The sequence below is a fragment of the Ovis aries genome, chromosome 1, assembly GCF_016772045.2.
Source record: "Ovis aries strain OAR_USU_Benz2616 breed Rambouillet chromosome 1, ARS-UI_Ramb_v3.0, whole genome shotgun sequence".
NCBI classification, from domain to species: Eukaryota; Metazoa; Chordata; class Mammalia; order Artiodactyla; family Bovidae; genus Ovis; species Ovis aries.
In genome coordinates this window covers 55,370,789-55,398,787 of record NC_056054.1, presented here as the reverse complement: position 1 = coordinate 55,398,787, position 27,999 = coordinate 55,370,789, and the positions used below count along the sequence as shown (strand labels likewise).

General features: G+C 36.6%; 1 protein-coding gene across 1 annotated transcript in view; it reads left to right on the top strand.

The window, feature by feature from the left end:
• Positions 1–27,999, top strand: part of ADGRL4 (adhesion G protein-coupled receptor L4) — a 139,428-nt gene that overhangs the window by 72,337 nt on the left and 39,092 nt on the right. The window contains exons 3-9 of the mRNA XM_004002105.6: positions 2,412–2,564; positions 14,033–14,103; positions 14,888–15,061; positions 15,166–15,349; positions 17,103–17,219; positions 20,811–21,013; positions 27,495–27,668. Coding sequence (XP_004002154.1) covers positions 2,412–2,564; positions 14,033–14,103; positions 14,888–15,061; positions 15,166–15,349; positions 17,103–17,219; positions 20,811–21,013; positions 27,495–27,668 — 1,076 coding nt within the window. The remainder of the gene's footprint in view (positions 1–2,411; positions 2,565–14,032; positions 14,104–14,887; positions 15,062–15,165; positions 15,350–17,102; positions 17,220–20,810; positions 21,014–27,494; positions 27,669–27,999) is intronic.

Here is a 27,999-nt window from a genome sequence, read left to right as displayed (position 1 = left end):
TAGTAGTAATTTTTGAAAAAAAAAGAGGACTTCACATTTAGTTGTCTGTCATATGGTAGGTAACTTCTGTACTTATATCTGTAATGTTTGAAAAGGACTAAGTGGAAATAAAATTTAAGTGAGAGACAGACTACAAATAAAGTTTCTATTTTTCTTCTGAAATCTCTATCTCAATATCTTGTCCTCTCTCAAAATAGACCCATAATCCGTCAGATACATTCTGGCCTTATATATTTGCTTTGTAAAATTATCCTTGCAGAGGCAACAGGATGGAGCAGCAAACAGGCTTTGGACCAGACTACTAGGCTCTAACTAATTAGCTATAACTAAAGTGACCTTGACAAGTTAACATTTCTTCTCTATGGCTTATTTTCCTCATCAGTTAAAGAGAGTAATAACGGCACCTGCTTCTTGGAATGTATGTGAACAACAAGTGAAGTAATATTTATAAAATATTTAGGAAAATCTCCAACTCTTAGTTATCAATATATGTGTTCAATAACCTGTGTATAAATTAAATGTTATATAAATCATTCTTTAAAAATAAATTAACCTTGTGCTGTGCTTAGTCAAATCTGACTCTTTGCAACCCCATGGACTGTATCCTGCCAGGCTCCTCTGTCCATGGGGATTCTCCAGGCAAGAATACTGGAGTGGGTTGCCATGCCTTCCTCCAGGGGATCTTCCCACCCTAGGGATAGAACTCAGGTCTCCTGCATTGCAGGAAGATTCTTTGCTGTCTGAGCCACCAAGGAAGCCCAAAAATATTGGCATGGGTAGCCTGTCCCTTCTCCAGGGGATCTTCCCGCCCCAGGAATTGAACTGGCGTCTCCTGCATTGCAGGCAGATTCTTTACCAGCTGAGTTACCGGGGAAGCCCCCAAATTAACCTTGGTTTAATTAAAATGGAGAATAAAAATTCAAGACATTTTCCAAACTCAAGTCATACAACTGTTCCCCTATGACTTCTCCCTGAGCCCACTGATTAGGCTTCCCTCAGCCTTCAGAAATATCTCAGTCACCCTTATGTTTGAATGTTTGCCCCTGATTTTACCTTCCTTTTAATTACTTTGCTTCTCTCTGTCTAATCAGTACTTATCTATCTTGGAGACTAGCCAGTTTGGGTCTATTAGTCCCCTAGGGCTGCAGTAAGAAATTAGCACAAACTCCGTGATTTGAAACAACACAGGTTTGTCCTCTCTAGTTCTGGAAAGAAGTCTGACATCCTGGGGTTGGAAGCTCCACACTCTCTGTAGGGCCTAGAGAAGAATCTTTGCTTATGTCTTTCTAGCTTCTAGCTAGCTGTCCTTGGGAGTCCTTGGCTTGCATCTACATTACTTCAGTCTCTGCCACTGTTTTCACATAGCCTTGTCCTCTGTGGCACCATTTCTGAATTTTCTAAGGACACCATTATATTATATTATATTATAATGTATTATAAGGACACCACTCTTGGGCCCCACCTAATTTAGTATACCCTCATCTTAACTTGATTATATCTGCAGAAGCCCCATTTCCCAGTGAGGTCACACTCACAGATACTGGAGATTAGGACTTGAGTATATCTTTTTGGGACACACAATTCAGCACATGAGGGGATCTAATGTCTCCTCCAACCAATCGTAATTACTTCTGAGAACCATTTATTTTTTATTTCGTTCATTGGACAGGTAATATGAATCTGCTTTCTAATTAAAAAAAAAAGGTTTATGAACCTATGTATCTTCTCTGATAAATTACATTATAAGAATCTAAGGGTAAGGGCTATGGATCATGATGTTATTTTTTTCTGTTTGTGTACTCTTTCATATATCACACAATGTATATGGTAACAAATACATATATTAACAAATGAAAGGATACAAACCTGATAACACAAAATTCTTCTGGAGAGTAAGTAGCAAAAATAAATCATAAGAATTAAAGATATTAAAATTAAAAAAAATAAAAAAGAAGATATATGATTTAAAAAATCAATGCCTAATCTCTGATTTTTCATTTTTAACTTATGGTATGCTTTTGACTGATTATTGTGAGTATTATTGTGACTGATTATTGTGAGTATTATTGTGACTGATTATTGACTGAGTATTGTGAGTTCACCAATAAGATATTCATTAACATTGTGATATTTAAATTCTATGTAAACATTTGAAAAATAATCCAATAAAATTCAATAGCTATGTTTAGTGCTTTTGCAGTAAGAATTTCTACCTTGCTCTGTAACTTCAAAGGTTTTACATTTAAACAAGACTAATCAAGTATGTAATGTGAATTCTTATTAACTTTTCTTAGAAATAATATCACATACCTTATACTATTTAACAGGGAAAATTCCCCAAAACTGATGGAAAATGTTAGGAATTCATCTCAATTCTACAAAAATAATGTTTAAAATTGATATGTCCACAGATGATAATGAGTGTGGAAATTTAACACAATCCTGTGGTGAAAATGCTAACTGTACGAACACACAGGGAAGTTATTACTGTATGTGTGCACCTGGTTTCAGATCCAGCAGCAACGAGGACAAGTTTATTACTAATGATGGAACCACCTGCATAGGTAAGTTCAGCTACCTATCTTAAAATTTGTACCTATCGTTTATTGCGTATACCTCCACAGATTAAATAATATCCAAATCAAATTCTGTCGGTCGATTGTACCCCCGTTGTTAATACTTTCAGAATCTTCATTAATTCTTTTAATTCTCCAATATGGTATCAGTTACTATGGTATATTTATCCAAGAATATAAGATGAAGAATATCAGTTTACAAAAAAAAAAAAATTGTGATGTTATGAGATCTAGCAAGGTGGCAAATAACAGAATAAATGCTTACACTTTAAAGTGATATATTCACTCCAGAAAATTACCATTAGTATCACCAGACAGTAATGCTTTTATAAATATGCACTCTGAGAGGGCTCCCATGTTTTCCTGGAAAGTGTTCAGATAGGCATTGCTTGTGAACACTAGTAATGTTCACTCTAGGCAACACTGCTGCTGCCCACCGAAAGTTTGTCACATTTAAGATCTGCATTCAGTTTTTTTGAACCCCGACCTATTTAGAAGTAACTACAATGTCTTCTGGAGGGATAAAAGTAATTGCAGTTCAATTCCTAAGTAAAATATTGTGAGAGAGTATCTAGATTTTTTAATGTCATTCTATTGTATTTTGGTCACACATTTGATTTATCAGATACTATAGTTTGAGAAAAAAATTATAGAAAACTGTAGAAATTTCAAAAGATGAACAGTTTTCAGAGACAGAGTTTTCTCTGGAACCAAAGACTTTAACTTTGAAAACAAATTATGAATTATCTTAATCATGGTTTCTAAAATTTGTCTAGTTTACCAGTAGCTAGTATGACTATAATTGATAATTAAGTATAAAATTAATGGATGAATTGAGGCCCTGAGAGTTTGATCACATAGCCGGGACTAGATATGAGATGAGCTCAGGACTGAACAGGCAACATGGGCAGGGGTAAGGTACTGCTTCTACCTTTCATAGTTAAATGAGAGACATCCAATCACACTAAAGCTTTAGATCAGCCCCAGTAAAGTTCTCATCAGTGAGCTAAGGAGAAGTCTAGAAATGTTATTATTAACACACATGATAAGTCAGGAGATAATGTTCAAAGAGAATTTCTCATTGAAATGTCTGTATCAAAGAAATTATCCTGTCTTACATACCTAGAGTTCACAGTGTTTTCTCTTTTACCTAATTAAGTAAGATTATATTCTCCTATTATAACCAAGGGAAGTGAACGGCTATTCCAGAGTCACACATTTAGGATAAAGGGAAGGTTAAAATCACAGTCTTCAACCTAGAATGCCACTGATATTTCCACAGGAATCTCAAATGTGACCATTTAAATCCCACACATGAATCTGGATCATGCAAATATAGTGAATCAAACTTTACAAGGCCATAAATGATGTAAAATATGAGAAAATAACTCTGTTTCTGTTGAACTATAATTTTATCTGGATTGTTTGCAGCAAAAATTTTTATTGGATTATATCATTACAATATATTCAAGAAATTAAAACCTCCCAGAAAATGTATAGTGCCTTGCTGTTTGTTCCTCTCAAACCTAAACTCATGTTTCTAGTCTTAGAATGTTATATAATGTGTACATATATTTACCTTTAGTAAAGTTCTAACTTTGTAGCTATATAACTAGAAAAATTTCAGTTAATGAAGAAACCTAACTTGAAACACCTTAGTTACTGAAATTTAATACAATTTGAGCTATCATTCCCTCTTGTCTCTACAAGACATTTGTCTTTTCATCTGATTATGTTTACTTTTGATACACCTCAGTCCACAGAGGGATATATAGTTCTCTATCTGTATCCCTTAAATGTAAAGAATTCTTATTTAGAGAAAAATTAATCATAGGCACAGAGAACACACACACAAAGATGACCGAAAGCCAACATTTTATAGAAGAGTAATACATTTGTGATCCACACAGTCAAAGGCTTTGGTGTAGTCAGTAAAGCGAAAGTAGATGTTTTTCTGGAACTCTCTTGCTTTTTCAATGATCCAGTGGATGTTGGCAATTTGATCTCTGGTTCCTCTGCCTTTTCTAAATCCAGCTTGAACATCTGGAAGTTCATGGTTCATGTATTGTTGAAGCCTGGCTTGGTGAATTTTGAGCATTACTTTGCTAGCCTGTGAGATGATGAAATTGTGCAGTACTTTGAACATTCTTTGGCATTGCCTTTCTTTGGGATTGGAATGAAAACTGACCTTTCGCAGTCCTGTGGCTGCTGCTCAGTTTTCCAAATTTGCTGGCATATTGAGTGCAGCACTTTCACAGCATCTTCGTTTAGGATTTGAAATAGCTGAACTGGAATTCCATCACCTCCATGAGCTTTGTTTGTAGTAATGCTTCCTAAGACCCTGAGAAATCCGTATGCAGGTCAAGAAGCAACAGTTAGAACTGAACATGGAACAACAGACTGGTTCCAAATCAGGAAAGTAGTACGTCAAGTCTGCATATTTTCTTCCTGCGTTATTTACCTTATATGCAAAGTACATCATGCGAACTGCCAGGATGGATGAAGCACAGGCTGGAATCAAGATTGCCAGGAGAAATACCAATAACCCCAGATACACAGATGACATCACCCTATGGCAGAAAGTGAAGAAGAACTGACGAGGCTCTTGATGAAAGTGAAAGAGGAGAGTGAAAAAGTTAAAACTCAACGTTCAGAAAGCTAAGATCATGGCATTCGGTCCCATCACTTCATTGCAAATAGATGGGGAAACAATGGAAACAGTGAGAGACTTTATTTTTGGGGGCTCCAAAATCACTGCAGATGGTGACTACAGCCACGAAGTTAAAGGACGCTTGCTCCTTGGAAGAAAAGTTATGACCAACCTAGACAGCATTTTAAAAAAGCAGAAACATTACTTTGCCAACAAAGGTCCATATATATAGTCAAAGCTATGATTTTTCCAGCAGTCATGTATGGATGTGAGATTTGGACTGTGAAGAAAGCTGAGTGCCAAAGAATTGATGCTTTTGAACTGTGGTGTTGGAGAAGACTCTTGAGAGTCCCTTGAACTGCAAGGAGATCCAACCAGTCCATCCTAAAGGAAATCAGTCCTGAATATTCATTGGAAGGACTGATGTTGAAGCTGAAACTCCAATACTTTGGCCACCTGATGAGAAGAACCAACTCATTGGAAAAGACCCTGATGCTGGAAAAGTTTGAAGGCAGGAGGAGAAGGGGACAACAGAGGATGAGAAGTTGGATGGCATCACCGACTCAACGGACATGAGTTGGGGTGAACTCCAGGAGCCTGCAGGCTTCCCTGTCCTGCATGTTGCAGTCCATGGGATTCCAAAGAGTTGGACACGACTGAGTGACTAAACTGAATACATTGGTAATTTAAGACTTCCTCCCAATACTCAGTTTATTGAGATACTATGGAAGAGCCCTATATTTTTGCTAATTCTCCTTTTAGCTCTTTTAAGATCTCAGTAAACACTATAACTTAGATTAAAACTCAATATCCAATATCCTGTGAGCTACAGTTCATAGGGCCACAGAGTTGGACACAATTAAAGCAACTTACCATGCATGCCATCCAATATTGAGTCCTCCAGTTTCCACCTGTTTTGTTTGACGGATCATTCAATGAAAAAAATCTTTCTCTGAAAAAAATCTTTCTCTGCAAAATTGTTATTCTCACCAATTTTGTTGTCCTCAAAGATTAAGCTTTTCTCAGAAGCAAAGAAACTGTTTCTTTTCTGTTTTTTTTTTCCAGTCCTGTAGTAATTTTCATTGTTAACTATGATAATCTTCAGGTAATTTGAACAGAGAAGCATAATTCTGTTTTCTTTTTACCTTAGTGTTTCACCTTGTAGTGTATTGCTTATGATTTGAAAATTTAGCTAATCCTTGAATTTGACATATCTGGTAATTATAGTGATTGCATGCTTGCTAAGTCACTTCAGTTGTGTCCAGCTCTTAGCCCACCAGGCTCCTCTGTCCATGTGGATTCTCCAGGCAAGAATACTGGAGTGGGTTGCTATGCCAACCCCAGGGGATCTTCCTGACCCAGGGATTGCATCTCCTGCATTGGTAGGTGAGTTCTTTACCACTAGTGCCACCTGGGAAGCCCAATTATAGTCATTAAGAACATCTGTAAATATATAAGGAAAACCTCCAGTACAGGACAAAAAATTACCCAAGCAAAATTCTTTATCTTTAGTCTTTTGAAATATTTTTTTAAACAGATGAATAATCTTGTTGGAGAAGGCTTTGAGTGAGATTGAGCATCATTCCTATTTTTCTTCTCCTTGGAATCACAGTAAAATAGAACTTCTGGTGCCCAGTTCCCCAGAGACATTGTTGACAAGTGGGGAAGCTGAAGCATTCAGTAGTATGACCTTCCAAAACCAAATGAGTAGAACCCAAGGACTTCATGTTTTCTGTGTTCGTAAGAGCAGTTTTTACTACTTGTCATTTTTTTATGTCCTGTTGTCTTAGGTACTCTGATAGTTTTTTTTCTGGCTTTGAATAATATTAAAATTCAATTTTGTCTTTGCAGATTACTTCCAGTAATTGAACACTTTATCTTTTTTTTTGCAGTCTGTGAGTTACACAACATTAGAAAATTCAGGTATTGATGAAAATTATGAAAATTAAAGCAATCATACAATCATGCTTTGAAAGACAATTATGATAAAATGCTGCTGGTTTGGCTCATTGTAGACAAGAAAAACAAGCATAATTGTATTAATGAAAAAGCAAATGAATTTTTTGATTTGCAGAACAAGCAAGTGCATATTATGACATACTTACATTTAGTGAAATCAAGTTATTGGTGTTAAGCTGAGTGTTAGTTTGGTAATGGAAAACGTGGATCACTTATTAAATACAGCTTGTCAGTTCTAGCCAAGTTGAAATAATTATATGGCAGCAATTTATCCTTCATTAAAATGGGGGAAAGGGTGCTTTTTCTCTTTTACAGCTCTAGGGAGTACCAAAACATGGCAATTTAACAAGACAGTCATTATCATTGTGTTTTCTCTAAACCTACATACTCACAGGGTTTATGCCATTAAGAAAACGCACAATCTGAATAGAATCACTGAACCTGATTCTCAGTTACAATATCAGGCACCTACTGTATCTTAGGCACCCCTCCAAACACCTTTACATACATTTCCTCATTTGTTACGAAAAAGAACCCTTTTGAGTTAAGGGTATTTTATGGTACCACCCAGGGTCATAGAGCTAATGAATATTAGAGTCAGTATTTGAATTAAGGTCTTCCACAGGACCTTTACCTGTAGGAAGGAGGATACATACTGGTTTTATTAGATCCTAGGTCCCGGAAGAAATTGCAAGAGATATTATTGTGGACCGTGATGTAAGATGGCAGTCACACTTATTTTGTCCAAGCCAGTTTTATCCTATTTGAGCATGAGATACTTTTTCAGTATTTTGTGAATCTTTTCATACTACTAGGTAGCAAGGAGGTATAGAGTGATATTCTAAGGATAGTGGAAGCTCCTTGACTATCCTGTCACACAGCCAGTTGTAGGGGTCACACACTCCATCACTATGTTAAACTCAGTAGGTTCTACTACTGAGGCCCAGAGTGAGAAGGATAGCAAACTTAATATCTACATTTTAGTAAAAAGCTAGGGGAACAATAATGTAAACAAGGAAAGTATAAATAGTTCAGAAAAAATGTCTTTAATGGGGTAACGAAGGTTTGAAAAACATATCTTTGGTAGGGTGATTAATATTCTAGAATATTTGGAGTCAGAATATAAAATTTACATAATCCTAACTTCAAATATTCATCTCCAAGGGTATGACCTCATTATTTTTAAGATTAACATTCTGTCACTTGGTGAATTCAGAAGTTGAAATGCTTCAGTTGGTCCAAGGCTGACATGCTGGGATAGCAAACAGCTGAGTGGGTGCTGGGAGAGCTGAAACCATAGCAGAGAACCCAAAATAAGGACCACAGGGTGTAGAGAATACACGGGGGAAAGCTGAAACCGTCAAGAGCAATGATACTGTCTGAGCCTCCAGGGAACTCCAAGACTTTGTACACTTATGTCCAAAGGCATGAGGGAGGATGAAAACGGCATTTGCAAAGTTAAAATCAGTATGTTGTTCAGAGATTGGATTTGGGATAAAGTTCCCAAGAAAAGTCTTTCTAAATGATTTTGAAATTGAGAGAAATCAACACTTTGTTTCCAATTAACCGTAGATGGCATCTGAAAATGTGAAATAAGGGTATTCAGAGAACATAGCTTTCTTTCCCATGAAATGAATTGTTCTGTTTATGATACTTCATGAATCTTTTCACACCTTCATTGGGATACTATCCTCATTTGGGTGCTATGCAAGTAATTTATTCAACACTGCTCCAAAAAAGACTAGTCTTTTGCTTTCTTTTATTTTTTCTCACTTCTTGATTTCATGAAAAATATTAATTCTAGTCTGCTGTCCACTAGCATCTTTACTTCAGCCCAAACTGGAAAGTTTTCCCTAATGATTCTCAAGAGCCAACAGCTGTCACTCCCTCCTTTATTTCTGGTGTGTGTGTGTGTGTGTGTGTGTGTGTGTGTGTGTGTGTGTGAAGGGACAGCTTATGATTACATGTGTATAGAAATTCAGGAAGAGAGTGAAGGTGCTAGGGCAGCATTTATTCCTTTAAAAGTAGAGGACTTGGATAGCTGGGTAATACAGGTCATGGCTGGGGACTTTGAGGTGGCAGAGTGGTAAAGAAGCTGCCTGCCAAAGCAGGAGATGCAGGAGATGTGAGTCAGTCCCTAGGTCTGGAAGACCCCCTGGAGGAGGGAATGGCAACCCACTCCAGTGTTCTTATCTGGAATATTCCATGGACAGAGGAGCTTGGTGGGTTACAGTCCACGTGGCTGCCAAAAGTCAGCCTGACTGACTGAGTGAGCACACACAGAGCATGGCCATATGGCCTTGACAGAAGAGGCATTTCCTACTGCTTTTCCTGGCCCGCTAATCATCTTCTTAAATCCAGTACCATCACCTTTTTAGCAAGTGGAAATTTCTTAAAGAACAGACGAGACTTACTGCCTGGCGGTGTGAGGTTTAATGGGGGTGAGGGGGTGGTGTTTATACCATTTTTGCATTTTTAAAATGAAAAATTTGGATCAGCTACATTTTATATATCTAGTGAGATGACATTTTAATTGGATCTTGAGCACTCCCCCTTTATAAAAAGGCTAACAGTATTGTGCCACTCTATTAGTTTTTAAAAAATCAAATTATATATTCAGAATTACAGACTTATTCTCTAACATGGAGTAGCTCTAAGATGTCAGAGCTAGACTTAGGAGCACAGAAATTTCTGCATTAGTTTAAGGTAATTATCTGGACTATTCAGTCCCTTGGAATCATTCCATATTGGAACTTTGCCTACTAGCAGAGTATTTATACTATATTTATAATTTTAAGATATATTTCACTCTTCACTATAGTATGTAAAATTTTAAATTAAGAATATAAATTATGTGAGTTTATAACCTACCACTTTTATTGTAGCTTTGATATATACTGAAAATCTAAGACTTAATTCTGTATAATTTGTTACTTTATCCATGATGACTGTATATTAAGAATGATGGCAAAATATACCCTGAACTAAAGTTATAAGTTTTAATAAGATTTTAAGGGCACTGAATCACACATTCTGCTACATCTTAATTTTTTCAGTTAACTTATACGGAAAAAATGAGGGGCTTCCCAGATGATGCTAGTGGTAAAGAAACCTCCTTGCCAATGCAGGAGGCATAAGAGATATGGGTTCAACCCCTGGGTTGGGAAGATCTCCTGGAGTATGAAATGGCAACTCATTCCAGGATTCTAGCCTGAAGAATCCCATGGACTGAGGAGCCTGTAGGGCTGCAGTCCATAGAGTCGGAAAGAGTTGGACACAAATCCCTTATGACTATACAGTGGAAGTGAGAAATAGATTTAAGGAACTAGATCTGATAGACAGAGTGGCTGATGAACTATGGATGGAGGTACCTGATATTGTACAGGAGACAGGAATAAAGACCATCCCCAAGAAAAAAGAATGCAAAAAAGCAAAATGGCTGTCTGAGGAGGCCTTACAAATAGCTGTGAAAAGAAAGGAAGCGAAAAGAAAGGAGAAAAGGAAATATATACCCATTTGAATGCTTTGAGTTCCAAAGAATAGCAAGAAGAGATAAGAAAGCCTTCCTCAGAGATCAATGCAAAGAAATAGAGGAAAACAATAGAATGGGAAAGACTAGAGATCTCTTCAAGAAAATTAGAGACACCAAGGGAGCATTTCATGCAAAGGTGGGCTCAATTAAGGACAGAAATGGTAGGGACCTAACAGAAGCAGAAGATATTAAGAAGAGGTAGCAAGAATACACAGAAGAGCTGTACAAAAAAGATCTTCATGACCCAGATAATCACGATGGTGTGATCACTCACCTAGAGCCAGACATCCTGGAATGTGAAGTCAAGGGGCCTTAGGAAGCATCACTACGAACAAAGCTAGTGGAAGTGATGGAATTCCAGTTGAGCTATTTCAAATCCTGAAAGATGACGCTATGAAAGTGCTGCACTCAATATGCCAAAAATCTGGAAAACTCAGCAGTGGCCACAGGAGTGGAAAAGGTCAGTTTTCATTTCAATCTCAAAGAAAGGCAATGCCAAAGAATGTCCAAACAACCACACAAGTGCACTCATCTCACATGCTAGTAAAGTAATGCTCAAAATTCTCCAAGCCAGGCTTCAGCAATACGTGAACTGTGAACTTCCAGATGTTCAAGCTGGTTTTAGAAAAGGCAGAGGAACCAGAGATCAAATTGCCAACATCCACTGGATCATTGAAAAAGCAAGCAAGCGAGTTCCAGAAAACCATCTATATCTGCTTTATTAACTATGCCAAAACCTTTGACTCTGTGGATCACAATAAATTGTAGAAAATTCTTCAAGAGATGGGAATACCAGACCACCTGACCTGCCTCTTGAGAAACCTGTATGCAGGTCAGGAAGCAACAGTTAGAACTGGGCATGAAACAACAGACTGGTTTCAGATAGGAAAAGGAGTATGTCAAGGCTGTATATTGTCACTCTGCTTATTTAACTTATATGCAGAGTACACCATGAGACATGCTGGGCTGGATGAAGCACAAGCTGGAATCAAGATTGCCAGGAGAAATATCAATAATCTCAGATATGCAGATGACACCACCCTTATGGCAGAAAGTGAAGAAGAACTAAAGAACCTCTTGATGAAACTGAAAGAGGAGAGTAAAAAAGTTGGCTTAAAGCTCAATATTCAGAAAACTAAGATGGCATCTGGTCCCATCACTTCATGGTAAATAGATGGGGAAACAGTGGAAACAGTGTCAGACTTTATTTGCCAACAAAGGTCCATCTAGTCAAGGTTATGTTTTTTCCAGTGGTCATGTATGGATGTGAGAGCTGGACTATAAGGAAAGCTGAGCACCAAAGAATTGATGCTTTTGAACTGTGGTGTTGGAGAAGACTCTTGGGAGTCCCTTGGACTGCAAGGAAATCCAACCAGTTCATCCTAAAGGATATCAATCCTGTGTGTTCATTGGAAGGACTGATGTTGAAGGTGAAACTCCAATACTTTGGCCACCTGATGCAAAGAGCTGACTCATTGGAAAAGACCCTGATGCGGGGAAAGATTGAGGGCAGGAAGAGAAGGGGACAACAGAGTATAAGATGGTTAAATGGCATCACCGACTCGATGGAGTTTGGGTGGACTCCGGGAGTTGGTGATGGACAGGGAGGCCTGGTGTGCTATGGTTCATGGGGTCACAAAGAGTTGGACACAACTGAGTGACTGAACTGAACTGAAGCAACTTAGCATGCACATATGGAAAAATGAGGCTTTGGAAAGAAAATGGGCTACTCTTTTTTTTTGCTCTCTAGATTATTCTAAACTGAGTTGTACAATCAGTTTAACACTAGAAAACAAAAAATGTTTGTTTCTAAATGTGTTTTTGAAATTAGATTTTTATTTATTAGGAATAAACATTGCATCATCAATGACGGAAATTATGACAATAATTTTTCTGATGAATCTTGCTGTTCAGAAAGCAATTCAAGTGTTGGTCTATGAATAACATTTTCAATATACTGTCAAAATGGATTGACCAAAAGAAAGCTGAAAATATATGCAACTTAAGTTTGCCCTGTCCTTTTCCAGATGATGGCACTTTTCTTGCATTCTTATGTAATTTGATATGAAATTACTAACAATATGTAATACTATTATCAACAAAGTAGCAACTATATGAGCACTAAATTAAAATCTTTATTTTTCAAATATTTCCAGATATTGATGAGGACAGTGAATCATTTGCCTGTGGTGATCATGCAGTGTGTAAAAAAATTAATGGTGGCTCTAACTGTTCCTGCAGGGAAGGTTATCAGACATCCACAGGAAATCACTGTTTACACTTATTGATAGCATTTATTGCCAAAATAAATATACTACTTAATTTTATATGTTATCAAAGCACTATGGGGACTTCTCTGGCAGTCCAGTGGCTAATACTTCACCTTCCAATACAGGGGGTGCAAGTTCAATTCCTGGTTGAGAAACTAAGATCCCACATGCCTCACAGCCAAAAAAGTGAAAGTCACTCAGTCATGTCTGACTCTTTACAACCCCGTGGTCTGTATAGTCCATGGAATTCTCCAGGCCAGAATACGGGAGTGGGTAGCCTTTCACTTCTCCAGGTGATCTTCCCAACCGAGGGATCAAATCCAAGTCTCCCGCATTGTAGGTGGATTCTTTACCAGCTGAGCCACCAGTAACAAATTCAATAAAGACTTTAAAAATAGTCCACATCAAAAAACAAAATCTTAAAGCACCGTATAAAATATGACTGCATAGTTGTGAAGTATCAAAGAGCTACACCTTTCAAGAAACGTGCCAATAGTCCTTTATCTATAAAATGAAATAATGGAAGATGTTTTATTTAATGGCAGATGTAGATCACGTGTTTTATGTAATTGTTGTTTAGTCACTAAGTCGTGTCCAACTCTTGTGACTCCATGCTGTAGCCTGCCAGACTCCTTCTGTCCATGGGGTTTCCCAGGTGAAAACACTGGAGTGAGTTGTCATTTCTTTCTCCAAGGGCTCTTCCCAACCCAGGAATCAAACCCCATCTCCTGCACTGGTAGGCGGGTTCTTTACCACTCATCCTGTATACCCTATTTCCTTTCAGTAACTATAATTTTCTATTTTCCATAAAATAGTTTGCATTTTAACAAATAAAAATAAGTGAATTTTTATGAGGAGTAAAACTTAAATAATAATGAAAAATGTTTTAAATAAATGAACTTTCATGAATAAATAAAAATAAAACTCAAATGTTAAGAATGTGCTATTAATGTCTAAATAAGTGAGCAAAATCTTTGGAATCAATATAATTATCTTAGGGAAAATATTTTTTTGAAACTTAATACATAACTATTTTTTTCTACAGAAATTGTGAATCCAGACTGCCATTTAGATAATGCCTGTATTGCCGAAAATATTAATAAAACTTTAACAAAAGTGAGTAAAAGAGTTGAATTAAATTTTATTCTGTTTTGACATTTTGGTTTCAGTTATAATCTTTCCAAAGGCACATTTTTTAAGAGTAACAAACAGTTGATCTTCATGTAGAGTTGAAAATATTTACATACAGAGAACCAAGTATTTTGTTTGGGTGTCAGACAGGATTAATTTGAAAATCCCCCAAATACTGAAGAAGACATATATTTAATGTAGCTTACTTTTTCACTATTCTGTACACTGGCAAGTTATTTCAACCTGTTAAGAAATTTGATGGATAAAATAGTAAAAACACATTTTGATCACAGGCCATTTCCACATTTTTAGGAGACATAGTTGTATGCAAATAGATTTTGTACACCAAAGTAATACTGTTTCAAAGAGGAAGACGTCCATGAAATTATTGTCTTATGATTAGAAGTGAGTTTCAACATGACTCATTAGCAATCAGGTAAAGCAAATTGCCATTTTATCATGTAAAAAATTTTCTGGTTTACTAAAACCTAATTCAAATTAAGTCATAATTTATTATATATTTTAAAAGCTAATTTAAAATGATAAATTCAAATGTACATTGCCTTCATGAAGTGACTTCTATGCTTTTTAAGCTATTTGCTAATCCTTTGTAAATAATTTCAGGTTTCATTGCTTCAGGTTAGGGTTGTAGTCTGATAGCTTACATGTAGGAGTGAAAAACAGTATATTTAACGTGTAACCTCTATTCTTGCAAAGATCCAGTAGTGCTTTAAGCTGATTTTCTTTTTCTGGACTTGTATTTGTTCAGATTAGACACATAGAAGAACCTGTGGCTTTGCTACGAGAAGTCTATAGAAATTCTTTGAAAGATCTTTCACCGATGGATATAATTACATATACAGAAGTATTAGCTGAATCATCCCCATTATTCATAAACAGCACAAATTCAGCCAAGGACACCTCTTCTAATTCAACTCTTACTGTAAGTATGTTGAGCTTTAACTCAATATAAGTTTAAAAGTTTCCTCACATCTGTGATTAATGTAAGATTCCAACATTTTTAAAAGGTACACTTTTTTTCAACAGGAATTTGTAAAAACTCTGAATAATTTAGTTCAAAAGGATACATTTACAGTTTGGGACAAGTTGTCTACAAATCAGAGAAGAACTCATCTTACAAAACTGATACATACTGCTGAGCAGGCTACCTTAAGGATATCTCAGAACTTTCAAAAGACCACTCAGTTTGATACTAATTCAAGTGATATAGGTAAGAAGTCAAGGTCAAATTCACAGCAGTAGTGTTTTCCAAAGAAGCCATGCTCAAAAGAGATGAAAAGTATCTAAACTGCTGTTAATTAAATTGGCAGTTGTTTATCAGTGCAGACGTGAATGATGATGCATATCACAAGAGTGGGTATGAATGAAGTTTGAATAAAAAGGATGAATCAATGAGATTTGTCTCCTACTTGCAACTTTCACCTTTTCCTATTTCTGAACTGTTTATCATTTAAATGCTCAGAGAACCTTACTTCCTTGTCATCTCATGACTTGGCAGGATCTGTCTGGACCAGTGATAGTATAAATAAATTTTCTGGATGTAATATATTTAAAGTCAAAGTGAAGTGAAGTGAAGTTGCTCAGTCGTGTCCGACTCTGCAACCCCATGGACTGTAGCTTACCAGGCTCCTCCCTCCATGGGATTCTCCAGGCAAGAGTACTGGAGTGGGTTGCCATTTCCTTCTCCAATTTAAAGTCAAACTTTTATTTAATTATAACCCATATAAAGACAAATGTATTTATCAAATGAATATAAGTTGATGAATTTTCACAAAATGAACCTCAGAAGATCCCTCACCTCCCCTTGCCAACCACTCCCTGACCCCTAAAGGTAATGCCGTCCTGACTTCTAACACCACTTCACAAGCATAATTTTTATTATTTCTGCAATAATCTGATTATTTTTAAACATTGAAATCCTTTGGACATATGTTTGTCATGAACATAGTATATTTTAATTTCTCATTAGGAATCCTTTGCCTTTCGGTAATATAAAGCAATTAACATAGCAAATTAGAATGTTACCTGCTTTATGAAATCTCATGCTTGACACTTTTAAAAATCTGTATCAAAATGAGGTTGCCTGTAAAGTTGTTCTGAGGCAGCAAGGTACACTTTCTGAAATAATCATCGCATACACCCCTATTATATTTTCTGGATACTATCCTGCAATGGCACCCCACTCCAGTACTCTTGGCCTGGAAAATCCCATGGATGGAGGAGCCTGGTGGGCTGCAGTCCATGGGGTCGCTAAGAGTCAAATACGACTGAGCGTCTTCACTTTCACTTTTCATTTTCATGCATTGGAGAAGGAATGGCAACCCACTCCAGTGTACTTGCCTGGAGAATCCCAGGGACGGGGGAGCCTGGTGGCCTGCCGTCTATGGGGTCGCACAGAGTCGGACATGACTGAAGCGACTTAGCAGCAGCAGTAGCAGCATCCTGCTGTGGAGTAGTAGATATACAAAAATCATTACGTCATCAGGATTTACCAGTTACTCAAAATTAAGATAACAAGCATTGTGACTCATATATAGAAGCTTAAATTTCTATATCTGTTCATGAAAAAGGTGACTAGGCACAGGTAAGGAAATTATCACTCAAGAATTTAATTCAGTCACTCTGTATATAATAAATTATGTTGTAGATATAATCCTCTAATACATTGTAATTTCTTGTCTGCTTTAGTAATTAAGATTTATAGTTCCTTTGTATACATATTTTCTTTTATTAATAGAGATAGAATTAAACGATGAATGCTGTAGTGTAATAAAAAAGCTATAAACTTGAATCAAATTTTAAAATACAAATTATAATGTCTAGACGTCATGTTCAGAATACATTCATTCTACCTGATGTAATTAAGAGTTGAAATACAATAATGATAGATCAAGTTCTCGCTAACTAAATATATTAATTAAACTAATTTCAGAGAATTTATTATTTTCATATTTTTGTTTCAGCTCTCAAAACTTTCTTTTTTGATTCACATCACATAAAATATATTCAGCCCTGTATGAATATGGACGGAGATAATATAAAGATATTTCCAAAGAGAAAAACTGCATATGATTCAAATGGTAGGACTTTGACAAGCTTATAAACAATATTTCAATGTTTTGCAATAAATACCATACATTTGCTTGTATCATATGTGCTTATAACATGTGTGGTTTTCTATAGAAAAATATGTTATGTTTATACATAGAAATTCTGCATTTGTATTTGATATTTTTATTATGATAAAAATACCTGGGGAGGATTTTAGCTCATTATCTAGATCCTTCTTGTCCTTGACCCTCCGAATCTGTAATTGTCTAATATTGTTAGGATCCCAGTGGAAATACACAAAGGGACTGTCGTTTTATTCCTCATTTTTCAGCAGTCAGTAGATGCTATAATTTTCATAAAATCCTTTTAACAGTTCTTCTTCAGAAATCCTTCATATTCCTCGCTGTGAGCCTGAATTTGGGGTTATGTGAGGAAGACGAATAGAAATAGTTTTCAAAAAAGGCAGAAAGTTATTGTTTAAGCTTGAATTTCTCTTCTGTTCATTTCTTAGTCATTGTACAGTAACTCTTCAACTAAACTAAAGGCAGGGTTTCTTAAGAAATGTGATCCAAGAGCGCTAGTACTAGCAGATGGCTTTATAATTATCTAACTAATATCCTCACTTTATGGACAAGAAAACTAAAGCACAAGAAGGTAATGGATTTGTCTCTATATATGTAACAGATAATACAGAACTAAAACTTGAAGGGAAGGAGTTAACATAGAAATCAGCCCTGAACAGGTTTTCCTTGTCACCTAACCAGACAAGCTATCAGCTGCTATTCTAGTTTAACCATTTATCTGTCCTCAGTGCAAAGCACTTAGAAAAAAAAAGTAACAACCCTGCTGATAATAGAAATATTGTTGTTCTTACATAGGTCAAAATATATTACCTAAAAAAGCATGATCATAATATTTTCTCAAAGCAAGTATCATACATAAAATGGAAAATATATGTAATAATACACATATGTCACTTTATAGACATCATTTTATTTTTAAAAATTACATTGTCTTTATTGTTTAAAAGCAGTTTGTGCTTTCATTCTCAGAAAAATATCTTTAAAAAAAATTTTTACAGCACTAATGGGAAATGTTTTTCTAATCCATTGATATTGTCCTCTCAATTTTTTCTTGTCATTTTTTATTCAAAAGTAGGGAACAGATGGCCATAAAAAAGCAAAAATAGCTAAGCCATACTGCCATTGAACCCATGGTTCTTACCCCATTATATCATATTCGAATTAACCAAGCACACACATAATATTTAGGAGCAAATCCAAAGAATGTGTTAAACTGTTGTATTTTCAAAGACAATTTGAGTAGGATTTAGAAACTGAGAATAAAGACATTGAAAATACTTATCATAGTGACAGATGATAAAATTGTCATAGAATTAATATCTCAAAGAGATCCTGTCTGAGTGTATGATAGGTTTGTTACATTTCATAATCATGCATGCAAACTCTGACATTTGAAAGGGACAGTAATACTGGCTCTCAAGAATGCAGAGGAAGAAAATTTGTTTTCCTCAAGGTTGAATCTTTAAAAGAAGGACAAGTGTAACAAACTGATCAAACCCATTCAATGATGTCTACATGCAATTATTCATTTATTGACAAAATCCGTTAATGAAAACATGCGTTAGTTAAAAGCTGCATAATGTCATCCGTAGGAAAATACAGGAGGCACAGATGGATTTTTAGTATTTTTTATGTACTGAATTTTGGTGTCTGTCGTTACTGAATGAACTAGTTTACAAAAATAGATGCTGAACTGATATGAAAATTAAAAGCCAGATCAGGCCTAGAATTAGTGGGAAATTAAAATTAAAATAGGTTCCAAATGGTAAAAATAAACAAATATTGAAACTATATTCAGAAAAAAATTAAAAAGGTATTTTGAACTGTTCTATGTGGTATGCATTTTCTTTTACTCAAAATTGATGTTAAAAAATAGTTTCCTTTAGAAAAGATTGGAGTGATTCATAGTTTTAAATCCATGTTACCTTTATGCTGCTTCATTTGATTTTGAACCATCCCCTCCTGCAATCTCTGAGAAGTTGCTTTTGTATGAACTTGTTCATCAACTGGACTAGGTCAGGTTCACCTAAGAGGTTTCCAGGTTCTGTTTCTGATCAAGGTCTGTCCATAGCAAATGCTGGATTAGCTGCCAATCTCCTAGAGCCATCACAATTTCACTAGCTCAAACATGGTATACTAACATTTCTCTGAGCTGACAGTTTAGGAAAATATGTAATGTATCTGAATGTCCGCAAGACTCTTTGCGGTGTCTTTGGTACCTTTCTAGACTGAGATAGAAAACGTAGTGATATATTTTTGCAACTTCTAGCTCACATAATGATATCCAAAGAATACTATTTACTAATAAATATATTAAATAAATTGTGATGTGGAGAGTTCCAGCTTTGTATCACAGTCCTTTGTTTTTTATGACATTGTCAACATTTGTATCAATGATTGTGATTATTTTGTGCTTTTCAGATTATTTGCTAGTGTCACAAATTTGAGGAAACAAATGAATATGATAGAGTTATTCCTAAGTTGTTCAAGCATCAAAGCAAGCATATAATGTTTCCAGTTAATAAGTATGCAATAATCATCTTAATATAGCATCTTTTAATTTTACAGACAGCTCTCTCATATAATGACAGTACATGGTCTCCACTTTATCCAAGTAAATAGCCAGGGGGAATATCACTATTCACTCATGATGTTTTACATGAGAATGTTCAAGTTTACCCAGGGGACAGACAAGTATAAGCAATGACTAAAACCAGAACTTCTATTTCTAAATAAATAAATTCTAAATATAAATTCCTCAATTTACTGTCTATTATTCTATACAGCAGAGAAGTTACATGACCTAAGTGAAAATAGGAATTTTAAAAGACAATAGATGCTGATGTTGAGTTGTTCACACAGTTAATATCAGTGATAATGAACTGCCACAAAAACTGAGGCAATTTGAGATCCAGTAAAGTAGGTACAGAGTCCAGGCTAAGGAAAAAATAGTCATGAGATAGTATGGACTGATCTGGTAACAGTCCTAGTATTGGGTTATGTGCTGATGTGCTGCATCTGGGGAGTATGAGGGTGCGGATAAATGGCTGCCTTGAAAGACAATAAATTCCCTACCCTGAGACTGTATATGTCATCAATTTAAATAGAAAACATTTCAGTGGGCATGAGATTGAACTCAGTGGCATCTCACAACTCTTCAGTTATAAACTTTCTTAGCACTATAAATCTTTTTTGTTATACTGTAATTTTTTACCAATATCTTTCTAATACATACACTTGCCCAGCAAAGTAATAAGTCAAGATTTTATTTTTCAAGTATACTTAATACCTTGGTTCTTACATAGCACTTGGATGTAAATTTATATAGGACAAAATTTCTCCTATCTATAATTTGTGCCAAAGAGATGCTACAGTCCATGATCAGAGTCATAGAGGTCAGAGAACCTGTTTTAATATCGTTTGATGATGTGAGCATAGATATAATAAGACCCACATTTCAGTATGTGGGAATGTGTATAACTGCCTCTTTTATGTTTATTTTAAGAATTTTTCTGAATACCTTTATTTGATTGACAGGCAGTGTTGCAGTTGCATTTTTATATTATAAGAGCATTGGTCCTCTGTTTTCGTCATCTGACAACTTACTGGAACCTCAAAGTTATGATAAAGCTGAAGAAGAGGGAAGAGTCATCTCTTCAGTAATTTCACTCTCAATTAGCTCAAACCCACCCACATTATATGAACTTGAAAAAGTAACATTTACATTAAGTCACATAAAGGTAAGTTGAAATTCCAGTGACTATATATTATTATTGTGAAACATTCAAAGAAATGAGTGTTTTTTTTTTTTTTTGGTTGTGTCACTTTAATTGTATGTGAATTCTTGAGTTTAAACCTACAAATTCAAAATCAAATTAAAAGAGTAAAGTGACTTCAGCTAATTTTTCTATAAAATATTTTGGGGGCTCCCCCGGTGGCTCAGAATTTGTCTGCCAATACAGGAGACAAGGGTTCAATCCCTGGTCTGGGAAGATCCCACATACCACAGAGCACCCAAGCACATGCACCTCAACTATTGAGGCTGTGCTCTAGAGCCCAGGAAATGCAGCTCTTGAGCCCACATGCTCCCAACTACTGAAGCCCACATCCTAGAGCCCGTGCTCTGCAACTAAAGAAGCCACTGCAAGGAGAAGTCCACGCAAGGCAGCTAAAGAATAGCCCCTGCTTGCTGAGAGTAGAGAAAGCCCACACAGCAGTGAAGATCCATCACAGCCAAAAATATTAATAAATAAAATGATATCAATTAAAAAACTGTGTAGCTAAAAATAGGTTGGTACTTTCAGTGCTTTTTAGACTTTCTAATGAATACCAAAGAATTTTATGTATTTGATCTCTGAAACTAAACTACATTTTAGTTTTAAAAGTACATTGTTCATTTTGGAAATCTCTGTACCTTCAAGGAATAAGTTATAAAAATATATCAAAGAGACGAATATTACTTTTGTAATGAGGGAAATGTTTGGTTAATAATTGTCATATAAAACAATATTTGGAGGGATTTGATTACAGTGAAATCATAGAGAAGTTCATAATATTTTTTCCTAAAGAAATTATCTGAGACCACTTTACTCTTTGATCATTATTCCAAATCTTTTTTCAAATCCATGTATAATTAAAACCATACAATGAAAAAAATATGATTAAAAATAACCAAGCATTTATGTTTTTTATAGACCTAAAAGTGAACGGGGAAACACGAAATCATATTGTTTGCTGCATACCGTTGATGGTTTCTTGGGCTTTCAATTGAATTTCAGTCCTAGTACATGATTAAAGTGCCTTAGAAGCTCCATTTAGAGAACCTTGAAGCTGGGCAAGGTTGTCATGCAAATTGAAAATTGTATTTGCATGTTTATGGGAAACAGGGGACTCAAAGAACATATAGTCAGCCTTCCATATCCACAGGTTCCACATCCATGAATTCAGCCAAACACAGATGGAAAATATGTGAGGGGAAAAAAATCCAGAAAGTTCCAAAAAGCAAAACTTGAATTTACTGCAGGCCATCAATTATTTACATAGCATTTTCATTTTATTGTATAAGTAATCTAGAGATGATTTAAAATATATGAGAAGATGTGCATAAATTAGAGGCAAACACTATTCTCCGGAAGTCACTTGAGCATCTGTGGTTTTCAGGATGCACAGGAGTCCTGGAATCAATCACCTGTGGCTAGCAGGGGACCACTCTACATGCGTACATACAGTCCAGATGTGGCACTGTAAAGAAAGATGTCCAATGAGGAGAGAAACTGAAGTGTGTATAGAAGATCCAAATAACTAGTAGCTCAGACCTAAACATTGATAGGCATTCTGTTGAGGGGAAAAAGAAGGTGTGAAATGTTTTAAGAATGGGGATTAAGTTTAGATATATTCAGATACTAAATGCAAATGACCTTTGGATCCTAGGAAAAAAAATATTGTTCTTTTACATGGTCTCATGGTTTTTCTATGCTGTTTTAATTGGGGTATAATTGCTTTACAATATTGTATTAGTTTCTTCTGTATAATGAAGTGAATCAGCTATATGTGTATAAATTTCCCTCCCTCTTGAAGCTCCCTTCCACCCCACCCCCATCCTACCCGTCTAGGTCATCCAAAGCATTCAGCTTAGCTCCCTGTGCTATACAGCGGTTTCCCACTAGCCATTTTACATATTTGTTGTTATTGTTCAGTTACTCGGTGCATGTCTGACTCTTTGAAACCCCATGGACTGCATCATGACAGGCTTCTCTGTCCTTCACTGTCTCCCAGAGCTTGCTCAAACTTATGTCCATTGAGTTGGTGATGCCATCTCATCCGCTGTCATCCCCTTCTTTGCCTGCCTTCAGTTTTTCCCAGCATCAGGGTCTTTTCTAATGAGTGAGTTCTTCACATCAGGTGGCCAAAGTACTGGAGCTTCAGTTTCCGTATCAGTCCTTTCAATGAATATTCGGAGTTTATTTCTTTTAGGAGTGACTGGTTTGATCTCCTTGCTGTCTAAGAGACGCTCAAGAGTCTTCACCAACACCACAGTTCAAAATCATCAATTCTTCGGCACTGAGCTTTCTTTATAGTCCAACTCTCACATCGTAAATGACTACTGGAAAAACCATAGCTTTGACGAGATGAACCTTTGTCGGCCAAGCAATGTCTCTGCTTTTCAATACGCTGTCTAGGTTGCTCAGCTTTTCTTCCAAGCAGCAAACGTCTTTTAATTTCATGGCTGCAAAAACCATCTGCAGTGATTTTGGAGCCCCCCAAAATAAAATCTCTCACTATTTCCATTGTTTCCCCATCTATTTGTCATGAAATGATGGGACAGGATACCTTGATCTTAGCTTTCTGAATGTTGAGTTTTAAGCCAGCTCTTTTACTCTCCTCTTTCACCTTCATCATGAGGCTCTTTAATTCTTCATTTTCTGCCACAAGGGTGGTGTCTTCTGCATATTGGAGGTTATTGATATTTCTCCCAGAAATCTTGTGCTTTGTCCAGCCCGGTATTTCACATGATATACTCTGCATATAAGTTAAATAAGCAGAGTAACAGTATACAGCATTGACATACTCCATTCTCAATTTGGAACCAGTCTATTGTTCCATGTCTGATTCCAGCTGTTGCTTCTTGACCTGCAAACAGGTTTTGCAGAAGGCAGGTAAGGTGGTCTGATATTCCCACCACTTTAAGAATTTTCCACAGCCTTAGGAAGCATCACTATGAACAAAGCTAGTGGAGGTGATGGAATTCCAGCTGAGCTATTTCAAATCCTGAAAGATGATGCTGTGAAAGTGCTGCACTCAATATGCCAGCATTTTGGAAAACTCAGCAGTGGCCACAGGACTAGAAAAGGTCAGTTTTCATTCCAATCCCAAAGAAAGGCAATGCCAAAGAATGCTCAAACTACCGCACAATTGCACTCATCTCACAGGCTAGTAAAGTAATGCTCAAAATTCTCCAAGACAGGCTTCAGCAATACGTGAACCGTGAACTTCCAGATGTTCAAGCTGGTTTTAGAAAAGGCAGAGAACCAGAAATCAAATTGCCAACATCCGCTGGATCATGGAAAAAGCAAGAGAGTTCCAGAAAAACATCTCTTTCTGCTTTATTAACTATGCCAAAGCCTTTGCCTGTGTGGATCACAATAAACTGAATACCAGACCTCTCGAGAAACCTATATGCAGGTGAGGAAGCAACAGTTAGAACTGGACATGGAACAACAGATTGGTTCCAAATAGGAAAAGGAGTATGTCAAGGCTGTATATTGTCACCCTGCTTATTTAACTTATATGCAGAGTACATCATGAGAAACGCTGGGCTGGAGGAAACTCAAGCTGAAATCAGGATTGCCAGAAGTATCAATAGCCTCTAATATGCAGATGACACCACCCTTATGGCAGAAAGTGAAGAGGATCTAAAGAGTCTCTTGATGAAAGTGAAAGAGGAGACTGAAAAATTTGGCTTAAAGTTCATCATTCAGAAAACTAAGATCATGGTATCCAGTCCCATCACTTCATGCCAAATAGATGGGGAAACAGTGGCTGACTTTATTTTTCTGGGCTCAAAAATCACTGCAGATGGTGATTGCAGCCATGAAATGAAAAGACGTTTACTCCTTGGAAGGAAAGTTATGACCAACCTAGATAGCATATTCAAAAGCAGAGACATTACTTTGCCAGCAAAGGTCTGTCTAGTGAAGGCTATGGGTTTTTCCAGTGGTCATGTAAAGAAAGCTGAGCGCAGAAGAATTGATGCTTTTGAATTTTGGTATTGGAGAAGACTCTTGAGTCCTTGGACTGCAAGGAGATCCAACCAGGACTAAAGGAGATCAGTCCTGGGTGTTCATTGGAAGGACTGATGTTGAAGCTGAAACTCCAATACTTTGGCCACCTGATGCAAAGAGCTGACTTGTTTGAAAACACCCTGATGCTGGGAAAGAATGAGAGCAGGAGGAGAAGGGGATGACAGAGGATGAGAAAGATGATTGGATGGCATCACTTACTCAATGGACATGGGTTTGGGTAGACTCCGGGAGTTGATAATTGACAGGGAGGCCTGGCGTGCCTGGTTCATGGGGTCGTAAAGAGTCGGACACGACTGATCAACTGAAATGAACTGAACTGAACTGAATTGAACAGTTTATTGTGATCCACACAGTCAAAACTTCAGTGTAGTCAATGAATCAGAAGTAGATGTTTTTTTCTGGAATTCTCTTGCGTTTTCTGTGACCTAACACATATTGACAATTTGATCTCTGGTTTCTTTCTTGCCTATGTGTTGCTAGTTTGGTTTAGTCACTAAGTCATGTCCAGCTCTTGTGACCCTGACCGTAGATGGCCAGGCTCCTCCCTCTGTGGGATTTCTCAGGCAAGAATACTGTGGGGTTGCCATTTCCTTCTCCAGGGGTTCTTCTGAACCCAGGGATCAAACCTGGGTCTCCTGCATTGCAGGCATATTCCTTACCGATTGAGCCACCAGAGAAGCCAGTACTATTTCATGCATGGTAGTGTACATATGGGCTTCTCTACTGACTCAGTAAAGAATCTGCCTGCAATGGGGAGACCTGGATTTGATCCCTGGGTCAGGAAGATCCTCTGGAGAAAGAAATGGCCACCCTCTCCAGTGTTCTTGCCTGGAGAATCCCAAGGATAAAGGAGCCTGGTGGGATTCAGTCTATGGGATAGCAAGATTTGGACAGAGAATAGTGACTAAACCACCACCAATATTTTCTTTAATGAATATTTAATCTGAAGATTTATGTTTGATTCTGTATTACTACACTTATCAATGATTTGTTATTGTTGTTTAGTCACTAAGTCATGGCCAACTCTTTTGCAACCCCATGGACTATAGTCTGCCAGGCTCCTCTGTCCAGGGGATTTCCCAGGCAAGAATACTGCAGTGGGTTGCCCTTTCCTTCTCCAGGGGATCTTCCAAACTCAGAAATGGAACCCACATCTCCTGCTTGGCAGGTGGATTCTTTACCACCGAGCCACCAGGTCTTAAATACAATTTTGACATATCTTAGTCTCTTAACACAATACCCTCTTCACAAGGCTCTTTGGAGGATCAGATTAAACAAAGTGGGTGAGAAAGCACGTGGTTAACTATAAATTGTTATATAATTATAAATAGTTTCTATTTCTATAAGATAAACTAGCATAGATATATAGCATTCTATGAATAACTTATTAAAACTTACAGTGCATTCATCAGGTATTGTACTGTGATTAGTTAATATTAATATATGATAAGGAGAACTCTGCTACATATTGAACAATCATCCTGTAGTCTATTTGATCAGCCCCTGTGATCTATGATCTTACACTCACCACACTTTACCTCATTCATTACTGGAACTGCATTGGCTTCTAAATATATCTGGAAAACGTTCGTTGAGTCTCACTTCAGAGCTTTTCAGTATTACGTTCCAACTGTCAGAACCCTCTGTTCCCAAGTCTTTAGGGCTCACACTGTCACTTAATTGAAGTATTTTCTTAAACATCTTTTCCTGTGAGAAGCCTCCTCAAGATTAATCCTGTTCCTGCTTCCCTGGTTTATTTAATAATTTCTCATCTTCTCATTAGAATATAAATTCACTTTTATATTCTATACACACTTTTTCTGTTTGCAATACACTTTTTCTGTTTTGTTCAGTGTTTTATTTTTAGCCCCTGGATCAATGACTAACAGCTAGTGCATACTCAATAAATATTTGTTGAAGATAATAAAGATAGTCCTGCACCATTCTAGACAAGATACATGATAGTGCTCAGTCGTGTCTGACTCTTTGCGACCCCATGGCCTGTAGCCCTTCGGGCTCCTCAGTCCATGGAATTTTCCAGGTAAGAACATTGGAATAGGTTGTCATTTCCTCCTCCAGGGGATCTTCCTGACTCAGGAGTTCAACCCTGGTCTCCTGCATTTCCTGTATTAGCAAGCAGATTCTTTATCACTGAGCCACCTGGGAAGCCCCTACATGATCTCAGTTGATAATAATTCTCACAACTACATGAAACAGGATTGATAAAATATAGCATGATCGTAGGATAAACTTCAGTTCTTTCACACAACAGCAGCACTCTCTTATTAGTGTTGATTTTATGCTTTACCTTTTAGGCGTGGTTTTAATTATATTGTTATGCAAAATAGTATTTTAAATATAACTGAAATGATATCGTATGTGTGACTCTTTTCTCATCAGTAAAACGTCTCTTTTTCAGACCACAGATAAATATAAGAGTCAATGTGCATTCTGGAACTACTTACCTGACACCATGAATGGCAGCTGGTCTTCAGAGGGCTGTGAGCTGACAAACTCGAATGATACCCACACCTCGTGCCGCTGTAACCACCTGACACATTTTGCAATTTTGATGTCCTCTGGTTCTTCTATTGTAAGGCAATTTCCTACTTCATATTTCTAAATCTGTCTTTGCTTTTTTTCTTGTTTTTTATGTTGTTCAAGAGAATAAATAATTTCTATATGTTCTTTGGATGTAAATAGCATATTTAATTTATTGATGTGATCTCAACATTACCTTTTTTAGTCTTTCTTTTCTTACCTGCGTTCTATGACATGTCTAGTTTAAATCTTTGATTGTTTTTAGTGTAAGACTTACCAATCTATAATAACTAATAGGTTGTATATCAGATTTCTATCCAGACTTTAGTTTTTAATGCTGCTTTTAGGAACCATTTGTACATTTTAAAGGATCATGAACTTTA